Source organism: Pristiophorus japonicus, chromosome 21 (genome assembly GCF_044704955.1).
Source record: "Pristiophorus japonicus isolate sPriJap1 chromosome 21, sPriJap1.hap1, whole genome shotgun sequence".
In the NCBI taxonomy this organism is placed as follows: Eukaryota; Metazoa; Chordata; class Chondrichthyes; family Pristiophoridae; genus Pristiophorus; species Pristiophorus japonicus.
This window is the reverse complement of record NC_091997.1, coordinates 61,733,776-61,751,011: the sequence shown is the minus strand read 5'-3', so window position 1 is coordinate 61,751,011 and position 17,236 is coordinate 61,733,776. Positions and strand designations below refer to the sequence as shown.

The window sequence follows — 17,236 nt, the reverse complement described above, 5'->3', positions numbered from 1 at the left end:
ATGCTGTAACTACTTCATTAATTGTCTGTGTGGAGTTGTATAGAGGATGGTGTGTTGATTTGAGAGTCACTGTTTTGTTTGGAGTTTGAGTTGAGGTGGTTGTTTGTGGTCAGTTTAATAAATATCTAACTGAGAGTGGAACCTTGTGCTGTATGGTTCTGCTCATGTGGGGAGCTGATTTCAGTTGATGGTAGCGGGTTATTTTTTGTCATATGAAAGATTTCCCCTTTAGCAGGTTGTTCCAGTCAGGGAGCATTAAGACTCCTGTAATTCACTTGGGTGTGTTCTGAGAGTCTACAGAGGAGCATGTGACCACTCCCTGTCACAGAATCCCTTGTGCTGTGAACAGAGTTGTTCCTATATTCCGTTGGGACCGTTCCTTCTGGTTGTCATGTTACTAGTGCCTGACATCATGATTAAAACAACCAACAGCCGACCACACATGCACACAACTTTTTCATGAAATCAATGATCTGATAAAAATAATTTAAACTTTACTTTTTGTCAAACAAATGTGCAGTTATCACAATGTAATCTAATATTAAAATGCGGAGGAGGTTAAAGGAAACAGGATTTTACTGCTATATTTTGGGCAGGGCGGTGAGTGGAGCACTAAAAGGTTGACAAAACCACTGAAGATTTCTCGGCTACAGAATAATGAATTGTGAAGCCTCCTTCCTCCTATCTGAGCTCAGAGGTTACACTCACTTACAATCCCGGACAGATGCGTGCTTATGATCACTCCCAGTCTTACTGTTAGATTTCCCCCAGTTACTTTAAGTATAAAGTAGCATTTTAATTTCTGTGCTGTCAATTCTCAAACTGATTTATTCATTGAAACAACTAAATACACCAAAGGAACAAAGTTCACAAACATTCCAATCGGATTCAGGAAACGCCAACTAGTTTATTTTAACATTTCATGGTGTTAAGTTTGCAATAAAGGTTCAAACTGAGTACTGTTTAACTAAGCAAGGTACAGTCTTGGCTCTGCTTTATTACGGCCCAAAGTGCCTGACTCTCAAACTGGCTGGCCTTTTATACCTGAGCAGCACCATGTACGTGCTGCTTAGTGGCCTCCAACAACGATGCCATGGTGGCTACAAACAGAATATACATACCTGACAGTGTTATATAAGAAAGTCTGAAGAGCTAAGAGGGGATCATTCAGGCGTGCTGTGCCTGTTTGGATACAATGTCAAAAGCTCTGGATGCTGTCACTTGTTTTCATTCCATGTTAGGTGCATTGTTCAGCTTGGTAAAACTCCAACGTAATGTGGTAGAATGAAGCAATCCAAATATCAGAAATACCACTATGGACCAGTGCTGTGCAGAGGATAGGCATGTATTAGAGTAAGTTCCAGCTACGAGAATGTACCTCACGGGGTTGATTTTAAAGTTGCCTTGCGAAAGTTTACACATGAAGACTTGGTAGATGGTTGAGGAGAGGAAAAAATATTTGAAAATTAAATAGGATATACAGCACAGAAGAATTGATGGTAATTGTTTGTTGTTCGTCACCTTGAAACATTTTTTAAAAATGCAACATGCACGGTGGGCAAATGCACTCCTTAGTGTGGTACGGAGACGGACTCGGGTCCGTCCGAGTCTTTATTCACGGTTGTACTAAGTTAGTTGATCTCAGCTGGATTGGGGCAAGTGAAGATGCTGCAGTTGGCCTCAGTGCCCTGAACTCAGAAAGAGGAAATGACCCAAAGCTGTCCAGGAACCTACGATGGACAGTTGGAAATGGCATGTGGCTCTTTATGTTTGAATCGTCTGACAGCACTCCAATCCCTATCTCTCACTTTAAGAATTGGAGGGCAGTCTGCATTTGTATTACAGCTGACCCAGCAAGGGTTAGTGCCTTCAGGAGAGGCAGGGAAAGCACTCCGAAGTTGTTTAAGGCAATGCTCATGCAGAAAAGACCAACAGACAGAGATTCTTATAACCTATGTTTTGTATTTTTTTTCCAAATTTCTATTTGTATTATGCTAATTCTATTACTATCACCGGACTGTGATGTTCTTAGAAGAAAACATCAATTAAAAAACACATTATGGACGCTTTCTCCAGTCTGTGATAATTTCCTCACGTAAGGAAAGTAAGCTGTGAGGAGAACACAAAGACTCTGCAAAGGGATACAGATAGGTTAAGTGAGTGGGCAGTAAGGCAGCAGATGGAGTATAATGAGGAGAAATGTGAGGTTATTCACTTTGGTAGGAAGAATAGAAAAAAAAAATTCTTAAATGGTGGTAAACTATTAAATGTTGGTGTTGAGAGAGATTTAGGTCCTCATACAGGAAACTCAATGTTAGCATGCAGGTACAGCAAGCAATTAGGAAGGAAAGTGGGATGTTGGCTTTTATTGCAAGGGGGTTGGAGTATAAGAGTAAGGAAGTCTTACTACAATTGTACAGGGCCTGGTGAGAGCACATCTGGAGTACTGTGCACAGTTTTGGTCTCTATCTGAGGAAGGACATACTTGCCTTAGAGACGGTACAACGAAGGTTCACTAGATTGATCCCTGGGATGAGAGGGCTGTCCTACGAGGAGAGATTGAGTAGATTGGGCCTAAACTCTCGAGTTTGGAAGAATGAAGTGATCTCATTGAAAGATACCAGGTTCCAAGGAGGATTGCAGGGTAAATGCTGAGAGGTTGTTTCCCCTGGCTGGAGAGTTTAGAACTAGGGGGCATAGTCTCAGGATAAGGGGTCGGTCACTTAAGACTGAGATGAGGAGGAATTTCTTCACTCGGAGGGTTGTGAATCTTTGGAATTTTAAGAACATAAGAAATAGGAGCAGGAGTAGGCCATACTCCAAATTCTCTACCCCAAAGGGCTGTGGATGCTGAGTCATTGAGTATATTAAAGGCTGAGATCGATAGATGTTTGGACTCGAGAGATATAGGGATCGGGTGGGAAAGTGCCGTTGAGGTTGTAGATCAGCCATGATCTGATTTAATGGCGGATCAGTCTCGAAGGGCCACATGGCCTACTCTTTCTCCTAATACTTATTGTTGTGAATTGCTCTGGTACATTAAATGTATGATAAGTACAATGGTGCACCACAGAGGGTGCTGTGGTGGGAGACTGACAGCACCTGCACGAGGCAGTATAAAAGGCTGACCACCACACCTGAGGGGCACTCTGGAGCTGAACAATAAAGGACCAAGGTCACAGCAGTTAGATTTACACCAGACCGTGTGGAGTCAGTGATTTGTGTGCTACATACATCACATTGGCGATGAGGAAGCGGACGAACTCCACGCAACCATGGCTACTCTGGGCTCGCTAAAGGATTTTACCACGGGCAATGATTGGGAGGCCTTTACGGAAAGGCTCGAGTACTACTTCACAGCAAACGACCTGACGGAGGACACGAACGTACTGAGAGAAGCGTAAGGCGATATTGCTCTCCAGTTGTGGAGATGAGGTTTATTGTCCCGTCAGGGATTTGCTGGCACCCGGGAGCGCCAGGGACAAGTCATATGAGGAGCTGGTCGCACTCATTCGTGACCAGTTGAAACCGAAGGAGAGCATCCTCACGGCCAGATACAAATTTTACCATCACTGCAGACCTAAGGGCCAGGATGTCATCAAATATGCTGCGGACCTCCAGAGACTCGCGGCGCCGTGTGATTTTGGCGCACACCTTGACTAGGCGTTGTGGGACGTTTTCGTCATGGGGATCGGCCACGAGGGCCTCCTTCACAAGCTGCTGGCCACGGAACCCACAGTCACCCTGACAAAGGCCATCACCATCAGCCGGGCATATATGACCTCGATGTGCAGCACCAAGCAGATGATCCACACAGTCTCGAACCCGGCAGGCACTGTCCACAGGATAGCGGCCACCATGGACAAAACTGCAGAACGTGGCTCTGCCCGCCCGGGGCAGAGAGCACAGATCTCGGGGTCCTGGGAATCAGAGTCTGCTGAGGGGGGCCAATCAAGCAGCACCATGCTGGCGCTGCGGAGGAAGCCATGGGGCTCACCGGTGCAGGTTTGCGGAGTACATGTGCAATACCTGCCACATTAAAGGCCACCTTCAACGTATGTGTAACAGAAATCGAACTCAACATGTGGCTGAGGAGATGGGGGATGATTCACTGTTCAGTGAGGAGCAGGCAGAAGAAGATGAGGTGTTGGGACTGTATACGTGAACCGACGATTCGCCCCCAGTGATAATGGAAGTAAAAATTGACGGAGTCCCAGTGAGTATGGCAGTGGACACGGGCTCGGGTCCGTCGTTGATGAGTCAGAGAACTTGTGATAAACTGGGGTAACCTGGCTGCACGACCCAAGCTGGTCCCGGTCACGGCAAAGCTGTGTACCTACACCAAGGAACTGATACTTGTTCTTGGCAGAGCGGATGTGCAGGTATCTCACGGGGGCGAGACGCGCGGTTTACCCTTATGGGTCATTGCAGGCGATGGGCCGACGCTCCTCGGCAGAAGATGGATGGGAAGGGTCCGTGGGAGCTGGGAAGACTTCTTCACTCCTCCACAGACTGCTGCTCCCCGGGTTTGCAAAGGGCAGCGCCAACCGAGCTGGAGCTGCAGCAGCAGCCCAGAACCCCCGGCCCCTAGCAATCCTGCAGCCTCAGCCTCCACTCAAGGTTACAGGTGCGGGCCCATTGCTGGGGTGCGGGCCAGCGGGGCGCTGCGGGCGAGAAGCGGGGAGGCCCCACGCAGCGGAACAGTCGGGCGGCGGCAGCGGTCGCGATGGTGGCGGCCGCGGAGGCCGCAGGTTGGGCGGCAAGCAAACTGGTGCTGCCGCTGATGTTTGTTGTTCCTCATTCTGTTAACGAAACGCCGCGCCGAGTTTGAGAGCGCCAACATCGAGTATTTCCAGCAGCGTCAGAGAAAGATGATCTTGAACAAATGCCTGAAACCTTTCCCAAAAACACTGCAAAATTCCCTCTCCCCACCTTCTGTGTTTCCCTTTCCCTCCTTCCGTGTTCTTTTTCTTTCTAGGCCAGCAGAACACCTAAGATATGGCGCGCCCAACGGAAGCCTCGTGCGAGCCACAAGGTGGCGTCTTAAAAGGGAAATGCTCCCGGGAGTCTTAAAAGAGCCTCACACCATTGCAGTCCCCGCATAAAGAATTTTGGACTTTTGTAAGGCCAGAGCGAGTCTTAAGTGTGCCATGTGAATGTAGGATGATGGATTTATGACAAGAAATATTTTAATGCTGGGTGGTCACTGTGTTTAAATTCAGGGATGTGGATCCATGACCAACATTACTAATGGGCTAATGCGTTTTTCGATTTAGGGGATTCTAGCAACAGCTTTTTGAACTGGGGGGGGAAGTGGTGATGTGTATTGCTCTGGTACATTAAATGTATGATAAGTACAATGGTGCACCACAGAGGGCGCTGTAGTGGGAGACTGAAAGTACCTGCAAGAGGCAGTATAAAAGGCTGCCCACCACACCTGTGGAGCACTCTGGAGCTGTTCAATAAAGGACCAAGGTCACAGCAGTTAGATCAACACCAGACCGTGTGGAGTCAGTGATTTGTGTGCTACATACACCACACTTATCTTGTGTTCTTATGTATTGAATGTTATCATTCAACATCATTTATCCCAGAACTATGATTTAAATTATTGCTTTTGATAGCAATTCATTAATTATTCACTAATATGTCCAAGGCACTTTATCTATATTCTTGTAAAATGTAATCCCCCAATCTGTATCTGCTCATTTAAGAACATATGGATTGTGTATTGATTGTTGTTGTCTGACAACTGACAGCAGATGCTCTCCATCATTGATACTGTTCTCACTTGCTCAGGAAGATCACTCTCCTTCCACACCAGGCAGAAACATTTAAAAAGTGCTTTTAAAGCGGTAACATTTCCCAAAGCACTTCACAAGAGTGTTATCAGATAGAAAAAATGACATTGAGCTGAAGAAGGAGACATTGAAGCAGGTGATCAAAAGCTTGGTCACAGAGGTAAGTTTTAAAGGAGAATCTTACAGGAGAGAGAGGTGGAGAGGTTAAGGAGGGAATTCCAGCACTTGGGGCTTGAATGGCTGCCAAGATTGGGTCAAATCAGCGATGCACAAGAGGCCAGAATTGGAGGAGCGCCGAGATCTAGGAGGGTTGTAGGGCTGGAGGAGGTTACCAAGATAGGGAGGGAGTGAGGCCATGGAGGGATTTGAACACATGGATTAGAATGTTCAATTCAAGGCATTGGTGGACCGGGAGTCAACGTAGGCCAACGAGCACAGGTGTGACGGGTGAATGGGTCTTGGACACGGGCAGCAGAGTTTTGGATGAGCTCAAGTTTATGTAGGGTGGAAGATGGGAGGCCAACCAGGACAACATTGGAATAGTCAAGTCTCGAGATAACAAAGGCATGGAGTAGGGTTTAAGCAGTAGATGGCTGAGGCATGGGTGGAGACGGTGATATTACAGAGGTGGAAGTAGGGGATCGTGCTGGAGGGGATATGGGGTCAGCTGAGGGTCAAAAAGGATGCAGAGTTTGCGAACAGCCTGAGACAGTAGCCAGGGAGGGGGATGGATTCGATTGTTAGAGAATGGAGTTAAAAACAGGACAGGAACCATTGGAACGAGCAGCAAAGCGGGCAGCGCATCTGCAGAGTTTGTGGTCGTAGAGACCCTGCAGATTTTAATAGCAGGCCCTCGTTTAAATAGTTCAGAGCCAGTGGAGGGGTCAAGAGAGGTGTGAGATGGAGCTGGGTGTTGTCCGTGTACTGTGGATCCTGAACATGTTTTCAGATGATGTCACCGAGGGGCAGTACATCGATGAGAAATAGGAAAAGGGCCAAGTATAGATTCCCGTGGGACTCCAGAGGTAACAATGGAGGGGGGGGGGGTGGGAGTTACAGATAGAACGGTAGTTTGCAAGGACAGAGGGGTCAAGGGTGGGTTTTTTGAGGAGGGGGTGATGATAGCATACTTGAAAGGGAGGGGGAGCATACCTGAAGAGAGAGAACTGTTAATATCAGCTAGCGTCCGGACCAAAAAGGTGAGTTTGGTGGGAATAGGTTCAACAGAGCAGTAGATGGGTCTCGTGGATAGGGTGACCTTGGGGGAAGTTTGGCTTGGTGGGCTAGGGGAAGGGAAGGGAGTGGGAGATGCAGCTGAGCAGATGGTCTCAATCTTAGTGACACAGAACACTATGTTCCTCGCACTTATTGTTGGAGGTGAAAATGGAGGGGGCGGAGGAGAGAGGTTTAAGGAGAAGGTTGATAGTGGAGAAATAAAGCTGGGGCTTTATCTTTGCATTCCAGGATGATCCTGGAGCAGTTCACAGGTTTTATAGAGGACCCGGTAGATCGGGCAATGTGGCTAAACCAGTTGAATGATAACTTGTAAATATTAGATCAAGTAATACACAGTCTGATACATGGACACCTGCTTATAAGTTGCTTCGATTGCCTGCCCACATCTCATTTTGCATTTGTTACTAGATGTTCATCCTTAATTTGTAACACGAAACATTGAGCTCTCAGAAGCTATTATGATAACGATGGAATGGTATTTATAAAATATAATATTCTGCATGTGTTGAACCTATGTTTAAAGTTTCAAAACAGACATTAGGCCAGTGTATACTCTAACTCGTCGTGTTTATTTTTAGAAATTGAGACAACTACAAGACACAAGATTTTGTTTTATATTCATGACGTCACGATGGAAACCGTAGTACCGTTTTGGTAAGTGACAAGAAGCTACAATGCTGCACTCAGTGGTATCTATGTATAGAATAGGGAAAATCACCAAATAAAATTCAAATTAATTTCACCCCTCTCAACGTCATTGTCAGGGCTGCTTAGAATCAGCATTCAGATTTCACAAGCCATCATAAAATAATCACTAATTGTCATTTTCTTGGAGTAGAAAACTAACAGTGGCTGGCCAGGAGCTGCAGACTTTTCTGTATTGGAGTTGGCACTTGGATTTCTGCTACTCTGATTCCAACACTACTGATTTCCCGAATCAAAATACAGAATAAAGAAAACGAGTTGATTTCCTATTTATTGTTGACACTGTTAAAGGATACGCCTTTTGATAAGTATCGAGCATTAGATCATGTGATGCATCTGTTCCATCAAGGCCACAAGGTTTAAATGCTCTAAATGGGCAAATCCAGAAGTCAATTATCGTGTAATTTTATCTGTAGATTGGCAACTGGTCATAAATCTCTGTCTTCACAAGGTCAGAAAAAACAGCAGGAAATAACTGGCTTTCATTCTCAATATTTTTAAGGTTCAATTCAAATGTCATGCGTTTTGGATGCACACTAATATCCAGACTTTTTAAAGGGATCGATTGCTTTTCACTGGAGTGTAGCTCTGGAGTCCTTGCTAGTGCTGCCATTTTGCTCGGGGTCTGTGGAGCAGATGTTCCTGGATTCCTGCCACCATTTTCCAAACGTGACACAGTATGCGACAGATAAAGTCAGATCCTTCTGGTTATTGACCTGGTCTGCAGCCTGCTGTGAATAGCAGGTGTAGAATATTGATTCCCTAAATCAGTGTGTGTACAAAAAGACTTGAATATTTCAAATCCTCATGAGCAAATAAGACTACATTAAATCTATATTTAGAACAGAGTACAGCTCTTGTAATGTCTGTTCGATGTAACACATAATATGCAACCAGTGTTTGAATCTCTGTATTTCTGACAGTATCACAATCTCCCAGTGTTACCTCTCCAAACATTAGCTTTAAAATTACGATTTTAACAAATAAATGCATGTAGACGTAAAGGAAAAACAGAAAAATAGGAGTTAAAATTAAGAATTTCTCACTGTGTTTGCCCTAAGCTGCCTTTTACTTCTACAATGGTGCTGTTTAGTATGTAGATTTTTGATGCTGGGTACTGGGTCCAGTGACAGTCCAAACGAGGGATAATATCTTTGTTAATGGCGGAGGGCTGGCAGAAGATGAGCTCTACACAACCAGGGGATGCATGGCCTGTGAGGTGGAGGCTGGCGAACTTCTGCCATAATTCAGTGGAGTGAGCCTCCCTGGGAAAGGTCAATGCCTTAGTAGCACAATGTAGCGGAGATTAGAAAATCAATGGACTAGGCACAGAACTACTTTGCATTCTGACCCAAGGCACCATAATACTACAACAAGAACAGAAAATGCTAGAAATAAAGGCAGGTCTTTCATCATCTCCAAAGAGAAAAAAACAGGCTAATGACTCAGATGTATACCCTTCGTCACAACTGTTTTCAATCTTTCTCATCATTCTAGATGATGCTTTATAGGCTCTTGCCTTCTCGCAATCTTTTCATTGACGGTTATCTCAATTTCTCCTCATCATAGGCAGTCCCTCGGAGCCGAGGTTGACTTGTTTTTACACTAAAAATGAGTCTCGGGTGACTGATGAACTCATTTTAAATGGTGGAACATGCCTGTGCGTGAATTCTTTTAACGTGGGGTGGCCGTTGCACCAGGCGGACTTGACGGAGCAAGGTCTTGGTCCAGTGGCAAGGGGGTCCAAGCTGACTGGAGACCAGGCTCCACCGCATGTGCCAATACACACACACAAACTCAAACATACTCCTACTGTCCTTGCTCCTCCTTCCCACAGGACCTCTCTACGTGGAATTCATAGCACGCAATGTGCGCCTCACCACCTCACAGCCTTGCTATTGGCTCAATTTCTACTCTTATTCAGTCTAATCCATTTCCCTTTGAGCTCGCAGCTCTGCATTCTCTCAGTTACAACCCTGACAAAAGTCTTCTCTACCATTATACCACGTCTGTTTTTGCGATATACTGAACTGTTACAGAAAGAATCACAGTCAATGAGGTTCACTCCTGCCGTGTGGCTGTGATATCTGTGGCTTTACAGCAGGTAACTTTTAAAAAAAAGTTTCTTTGTGATTTTCCCCGGGCAATGTTTGACAGACTGTTCTGTTGCAGGTTTTTCACGCTGGTTACAGTCCTAGGCTTCCACTTGGCAGTAATCCCTCAACTATGCTTTGCACACAGAAAGGTAAGCGGAGATGTTTGTGATGGTGCAGAAATGCCGCTGGCTGCTCTCTACTGCAAGCACGAGTGTCCAGGCTTGTGAAACCCTAATTGCAACCTTCAATTATTAAAGGAATGTGTTGATTTCCTGTTTACAGACAGAATGCTGCATCAACAATCTTTCTTGTACAGTGTCAGAACATCTGTCTTAATTTTAAAATGGCAAATCTTTCCATAACAAAATCTATCCGCCTTTTAGGTTCTGAATTTTAAAAGTTATTTCATGTTATCACAGCTGCATTGTGAGGAGGTACCAAATTGGTTATTTTTTTCAACAAACTCATAACAAAAATTATATTTCTGCATTGGGTTGAATTATTGCATGTAAACCCCGTAAAGTCCTGTCCCTGCAGTACAGACTCACACGAGGCACATGCTGAAGTCAAGGTCACTCAGGACCTGCACCTTTATTTCACAGCTCTCGAATGCCACACTTGCCTGAGACCTATCTTTATATACCTGTGTGGAACAGGTATACAGTGTCTCCTGCAAGTGCACCCCTGGTGGTAAGGTATGCTTGTGGTTACAGGTCATAATTAGTTACAGTCATGTATAGCATGGTAAGATATAGTTATGTACAGTAATGTGAGATACATGACATCACCCTCCCCTAAGGTCTTATTGTCTTTATAGATTCAGTCTCTCGGGTGGTCTACGCTCTCGCGTGGAGCGTCTTAGTTGTGGTTCAGTTGTTTGCCTTGGTGCCTGTTTTTCTTTCGGTGTGATTGTTGGTATCTCGCCTGGGCTGTCTGTTTCGTTCCGTATGATTGCTGGTATCTCGCCTGGGCTGTCTGTTGGGATAGCCCTTTCCTCAGGTTGTTCCCTCTGTCTGTCCACCAGGTGTGGTGTGAGTTCCACATTGTAGTCTGCCTCTGGTTCTGCAGTGTTGTTGGTGAATCTAATTTTTACTTGGTCGATATGCCTCCGACAGATTTGGCCATTGTCCATTTGTACTACCAGTAGCCTGTTTCCTTCCTTGCCTGTTACTGTCCCTGCAAGCCATTTGGGATCCCTGCCATAGTTTAGCACAAACACTTTGTCCCCCATCTCATTCCACCTCCCCCTCGAATTTCGGTCATAGTACTCGGTTAGCCTCCAGCGCTTTGCCTCAACGATTTCATGCATGTCTGGGAGGATTAACGAGAGCCTTGTCTTTAAGGTCCATTTCATCAATAGTTGCGCGGGGGGAATCCCAGTCAATGAATGCGGACGAGATCTGTATGCCAGCAGCAGTCGCGACAGGCGGCCCTGCAGCGTGGGACCTTGGATTTTAAGCATGCCTTGTTTAATGATTTTCACTGCTCGCTCCGCCTGGCCATTGGAGGCCGGCTTGAACGGTGCCGTCTTAACATGATTTATGCCGTGGTCAACTATAAAATCTTGGAATTCTGCGCTGGTAAAGCATGAACCATTATCACTGACCAATATGTCAGGAATTCCGTGCGTTGCAAACATGGTTCCAAGGCTCTCCACAGTGGTAGAGGTGGTGCTCGAGTTTAAAATGGTGCATTCAATCCACTTTGAAAACGCATCGACGACTACGAGGAACATTTTGCCCATGAATGGGCCCGCATAGTTTACGTGCACCCGCAACCACGGTTTGGTGGGCCAGGGGCTCAGGGGGGCCTCCCTGGGGGCATTACTGAGTTGGGCACAAATGGTGCACCGTCGGACGCAGAGCTCCAAGTCCGCGTCAATACCAGGCCACCAGACGTGGGATCTGGCTATGGCCTTCATGAGAACGATCCCCAGGTGTTCGCAGTGGAGCTCCCGGACAAATGTCTCTCTGCCTCGCAGAGGCATAACTACTCGGCTGCCCCACATCAGGCAGTCTGCCTGTAGTAATAGTTCATAGATGCACCTATGAAAGGTTTGATCTCCTCGGGGCAGGCATCGCGAGCCTCTGCCCAGTCACCAGTTAAGACACATCGTTTGACTAACGATAACGTGGGTCGTCCAGGCTCTGATTTGGCGAGCCGTCATGGGCGAACCTGTGGACTCAAAGACATTGATTGCCATGACTATCTCACAGTCCTGTTTGTCAGACCCTTCCGTGGTCGCCAGGGGTAGCCTGCTAAGCGCGTCGGCACAGTTGTCTGTGCCTGGTCTGTGCCTTATTGTGCAGTCGTAAACCACCAGCACGAGTGCCCACCGTTGAATGCGCGCCAAGGCGTTGGCGTTTATTGCCTTGCTTTCGGGATAGCAGGGACGTGAGGGGCTTATGGTCGGTTTCTAACACGAACTTGGCCCCAAAAAGGTATTGGTGCATCTTTTTGACACCGTACACGCACACGAGCGCCTCCTTCTCCACCATTCTGTATCCGTGCTCCGCCCGCGAAAGTGACCTGGAGGCATAAGCTATGGGTTGTAATTTACCCACACCTTTGACATGCTGTAAAACGCACCCGACCTCGTACGCTGATGCATCACATGTAAGAACTAGCTTTTTACCTGGATCAAAAAAAGCCAAAACACTGTTGGAACATAGAAGGTTGCGTGCCTTATTGAAGGCACGTTCCTGGGCGTCCCCCCAAAACCAATCGCACCCCTTCCCGAGTAGCACATGGAGAGGCTCCAGCAGCATGCTTAAGTTCTGCATAAAGTTCCCAAAGTAATTGAGCAGCCCGAGAAAGGCGCGCAGTTCCGAGACATTCCGGGGCCCGGGTGCCAGATGAATTGCTTCTGTTTTGGACTCTGTTGGGCGGATTCCATCAGCGGCAATCCTTCTGCCCAAAAATTCAACCTCGGGTGCGAGAAACAGGCACTTGGATTTCTTAACTCTTAGGCCTACCCGATCCAACCGCTTTAGTACTTCCTCCAAATTGCGGAGATGGGAGTCGGTGTCCCTGCCCGTGATAAGTATGTCGTCTTGAAACACAACCGTCCCCGGGATGGACTTGAGCAGACTCTCCATGTTGCGCTGGAATATAGCAGCTGCCGACCTGATGCCGAATGGGCATCGATTGTACATGAAAAGGCCTCTGTGTGTTGATGGTGATGAGTAGCTTAGACTCTTCGGTCAGTTCATGCGTCATATACGCAGATGTGAGGTCTAGTTTCGAGAAAAGTTTTCCTCTAGCCAATGTGGCAAATAAGTCCTCCGCTCTGGGCAGCGGGTATTGGTCCTGTAGGGAGACTCTGTTTATGGTAGATTTGTAATCCCCACGGATCCATCAGGCTTCATGACTGGGACGATGGGACTTACCCAGTCGCTAAATTCCATGGGTGAGATAATGCCTTCCTGCAGAAGCCTGTCCAGTTCATGTTCAATCTTTTCCCTCATCACATAGGGCACAGCTCTAGCCTTGTGATTGACTGGTCTAGCATCCTGTGTGATGTAGATTTTAACTTTAGCCCCTTTGAAGGTGCCCACACCTGGCTGAAAGAGATGTTCAAATCGACTTAGAACTGTTGAGCAGGAGGTCCGTTCCTCTGACGACATGGCGTGAACATCATCCCATTTCTAATTTAGTTTTGCCAGCTAGCTTCTCCTCAGCAGTGCTGGGAGATCTCCGGGGACAATCCACAGGGGAAGTTGGTTCACTGTCCCTTTGTGTGTGACTGAGAGCATGGCACTGCCAAGGACTGGGATGATTTCTTTGGTACAGGTCCTTAGTTTGGTGTCGACCCTTGTGAGCTTTGGTCTGTTGCTTTTGTGCGGCCACAGCTGTTCAAATTGTTGAGCGCTCATGAGAGATTGACTCGCTCCCATATCCAGTTCCATGTTGACGGGTATCCCGTTGAGTAGGACCCTCATCATTATTGGAGGCGTCTTGTTGTAAGAACAGTGGACATTGATCGTGTTGACCCGCTGTACCTCGGTGTCCCTGGCACTGTCCCCACCGTCTTCTGATCCGCTTTCCGACCCTTCCGATTCGTATACCAGCCGAGCTGCTGTTTTTCTGCACATGCGCGCCAGATGCCCTGTGTAGTTGCAGTCTCTGCAAACGGCATGCTGAAATCGACACCCCCTTGATGAGTGCCTTTCCCCACATCTCCAGCACAGACCGCTTCCATTGTTTCCGAAGGATGAGCTGTGGGATTGTTTCTTAGAACAGTATGTTCCAGAACCTACAAGGGAGCAAGCTACCTTAGATCTGGTCCTGTGTAATGAGACAGGAATAATAAACGATCTCCTAGTAAAAGATCCTCTCGGAATGAGTGATCATAGTATGGTTAAATTTGTAATACAGATTGAGGGTGAGGAAGTAGTGTTTCACATAAGCGTACTATACTTAAACAAAGGGCACTACAGTGGGATGAGGGCAGAGTTGGCTAAAGTAGACTGGAAACACAGACTAAACGGTGGCACAATTGAGGAACAGTGGAGGACTTTTAAGGAGCTCTTTCATAGTGCTCAACAAAAATATATTCCAGTGAAAAAGAAGGGCGGTAAGAGAAGGGATAACCAGCCGTGGATAACCAAGGAAATAAAGGAGAGTATCAAATTAAAAACCAATGCGTATAAGGTGGCCAAGGTTAGTGGGAAAATAGAAGATTGGGAAAATTTTAAACGACAGCAAAGAATGACTAAGAAAGCAATAAAGAAAGGAAAGATAGATCACGAAAGTAAACTTGCGAAAAACATAAAAACAGAGAGTAAAAGATTTTACCGATATATAAAACGGAAAAGAGTGACTAAAGTAAATGTTGGTCCCTTAGAAGATGAGAAGGGGGATTTAATAATGGGAAATGTGGAAATGGCTGAGACCTTAAACAATCATTTTGCTTTGGTCTTCACAGTGGAAGACACAAAAACCATGCCAAAAATTGCTGGTCACGGGAATGTGGGAAGGGAGGACCTTGAGATAATCACTATCACTAGGGGGGTAGTGCTGGAGAGGCTAATGGGACTGAAGGTAGACAAGTCCCCTGGTCCTGATGAAATGCATCCCAGGGTATTAAAAGAGATGGCAGAAGTTATAGTAGATGCATTCGTTATAATCTACCAAAATTCTCTGGACTCTGGGGAGGTACCAGCAGATTGGAAAGCAGCTAATGTAACGCCTCTGTTTAAAAAAAGGGGGCAGACAAAAGACAGGTAACTATAGGCTGGTTAGTTTAACATCTGTAGTGGGGAAAATGCTTGAAGCTATCATTAAGGAAGAAATAGCGGGACATCTAGATAGGAATCAAGCAGACGCAACATGGATTCATGAAGGGGAAATCATGTTTAACTAATTTACCGGAATTCTTTGAGGATATAACGAGCATGGTGGATAGAGGTGTAACGATGGATGTGGTGTATTTAAATTTCCAAAAGGCATTCGATAAGGTGCCACACAAAAGGTTACTGCAGAAGATAAAGGTACGCGGAGTCAGAGGAAATGTATTAGCATGGATCGAAAATTGGCTGGCTAACAGAAAGCAGAGAGTCGGGATAAATGGGTCCTTTTCGGGTTGGAAATCGGTGGTTAGTGGTGTGCCACAGGGATCGGTGCTGGGACCACAACTGTTTACAATATACATAGATGACCTGGAAGAGGGGACAGAGTGTAGTGTAACAAAATTTGCAGATGACACAAAGATTAGTGGCAACGCGGGTTGTGTAGAGGACACAGAGATTTAGATAGGTTAAGCGAATGGGCTAAGGTTTGGCAGATGGAATACAATGTTGGAAAATGTGAGGTCATCCACCTTGGGGAAAAAAAACAGTAAAAGGGAATATTATTTGAATGGGGAGAAATTACAACATGCTGCGGTGCAGAGGGACCTGGGGGTCCTTGTGCATGAATCCCAAAAAGTTAGTTTGCAGGTGCAGCAGGTAATCAGGAAGGCGAATGGAATGTTGGTCTTCATTGCGAGAGGGATGGAGTACAAAAGCAGGGAGGTCCTGCTGCAACTGTACAGGGTATTGGTGAGGCCGCACCTGGAGTACTGCGTGCAGTTTTGGTCAACTTACTTAAGGAAGGATATACTAGCTTTGGAGGGGGTACAGAGACGATTCACTAGGCTGATTCTGGAGATGAGGGAGTTACCTTATGATGATAGATTGAATAGACTGGGTCTTTACTCGTTGGAGTTCAGAAGGATGAGGGGTGATCTTATAGAAACATTTAAAATAATGAAAGGGATAGACAAGATAGAGGCAGAGAGGTTGTTTCCACTGGTTGGGGAGACTAGAACTAGGGGGCACAGCCTCAAAATACGGGGGAGCCAATTTAAAACCGAGTTGAGAAGGAATTTCTTCTCCCAGAGGGTTGTGAATCTGTGGAATTCTCTGCCCAGGGAAGCAGTTGAGGCTAGCTCATTGAATGTATTCAAGTCACAGATAGATAGATTTTTAACCAATAAGGGAATTAAGGGTTATGGGGAGCGGGCGGGTAAGTGGAGCTGAGTCCACGGCCAGATCAGCCATGATCTTGTTGAATGGCGGAGCAGGCTCGAGGGGCTAGATGGCCTACTCCTATTCCTAATTCTTATGTCTGGCTGATCTCTCTTGAGCTTCTCTCAGTTTGTAGTTGATTGCTCGCATTGTGGGTTGATGAGGTGTGAACGTCCGTTCATGTGGCCCTTGATGACTTCTGGCACCACTGCCTGCTGTTGAGGGCCTCCTCTCCTGCCTTTGTCTGTGTGTGGGGGTAGCGGCTTGTTTCACGCTGTGAACCCCTTGTTCCGATGTTTCTTTAGTTGTCGTACCCGCAGTGTAGATCAACCTCGTTTCTTCTTATCCTGCGAAGAATGTCTGTGCAACCAGTGCTGCTGCCTCTAGGGTCAAATTCTTGGTTTCTATGAGCTTTCAGAATTATGCCTGCATGGCCTATTCCTTCAGTAAAAAAGTCTCTCATTACTTCTCTCCTTCGTTCATCGGAGAACTCACATAAACTAGCCAGCCTCCGAAGTTCCGCCACAAAGTGTGCTCTGGCCCACACAGCGTCTGTAGTTGTAGAACCTGTGTCTGGCCATGTGTAGGCTGCTCGCTGGCTTCAGGTGGTCTCTTACCAGTGTGCTCAACTCTTCAAACAATTTGCTTGCTGGTTTCTCGGTGCCAGCAGGTCCTTCATTAAGGCGTATGTTTTCGAGCCACAGCTGGTCAAGAGATGGGCTCTTCTCTTGTCTGCCTTATCGTCGCCCAGCCAGTCTTTGGTTACAAAGCTTTGCTGGAGCCTTTCTATAAAGTCTTCCCAATTATCTCCAGCATTGTATTTTTCTTCTGAGCCGTTGGTCGGCATTCTGTGGATTCTGTGATCCTGTAACTCGTCGCCACTGTAAAG

The 17,236-nt window shown here is 46.4% G+C and overlaps 1 protein-coding gene across 3 annotated transcripts in view; it reads left to right on the top strand.

Moving 5' to 3' along the window:
• LOC139234017 (thrombospondin type-1 domain-containing protein 4-like) overlaps positions 1–17,236 on the top strand; it is a 343,337-nt gene that overhangs the window by 8,750 nt on the left and 317,351 nt on the right. For 2 of the 3 annotated variants that reach the window (XM_070864853.1, XM_070864851.1), the window contains exons 2-3: positions 7,616–7,691; positions 9,915–9,987. In XM_070864853.1, coding sequence (XP_070720954.1) covers positions 7,669–7,691; positions 9,915–9,987 — 96 coding nt within the window. In that variant the 5' untranslated portion in view covers positions 7,616–7,668. Of the gene's footprint in view, positions 1–7,615; positions 7,692–8,414; positions 8,487–9,914; positions 9,988–17,236 lie in introns of those variants that run through there. The other variant, XM_070864852.1, reaches the window with a different exon arrangement.